The 320-nt window shown below is 69.1% G+C and overlaps 1 protein-coding gene across 1 annotated transcript; it reads right to left on the minus strand.

The window, feature by feature from the left end:
* Nucleotides 1-6: 6 nt before the first annotated feature.
* Nucleotides 7-315, minus strand: LOC103252438 (nuclear factor 1; the record flags this gene model as incomplete). The annotated part of the gene is made up of 1 exon (XM_008051064.1): nt 7-315. A coding segment is annotated over one exon (309 nt), but the record flags the coding sequence as incomplete, so codon positions are not given.
* Nucleotides 316-320: the final 5 nt, after the last annotated feature.

Below are 320 nucleotides of genomic sequence, written 5' to 3' on the forward strand. Positions count from 1 at the left end.
GTAGGCCAGGTAGAGGTCCAGCTCCTTGACGGCCACGCCGATGTGGTGCGGCTGCACGCAGAGCACGGGGTGGCCGCACTGCGCGGCCTTGACCAGCCGCTCGCCGTCCGTGCTCTCCAGCGGGATGCCCTTGAACAGGATGACCATGACCAGGTCCAGCCGCCACACCTTGTCGGCCTGGCGCAGGCAGTCGATGCGCCGCATCTTGCCCTTCTGGTCGGGGTTGGAGAGCACGCAGCCCGGCGCGCGCTTGCCCGTCACGGCCAGCACGAAGTCCTCGCGGCACTCGGGCCGGATGTCTTTGCGCAGCTTGGCCAGGA

The sequence above is a fragment of the Carlito syrichta genome, unplaced genomic scaffold (assembly GCF_000164805.1).
Source record: "Carlito syrichta isolate Samal-C Ts95f unplaced genomic scaffold, Tarsius_syrichta-2.0.1 Scaffold158601, whole genome shotgun sequence".
Taxonomy (NCBI): domain Eukaryota; kingdom Metazoa; phylum Chordata; class Mammalia; order Primates; family Tarsiidae; genus Carlito; species Carlito syrichta.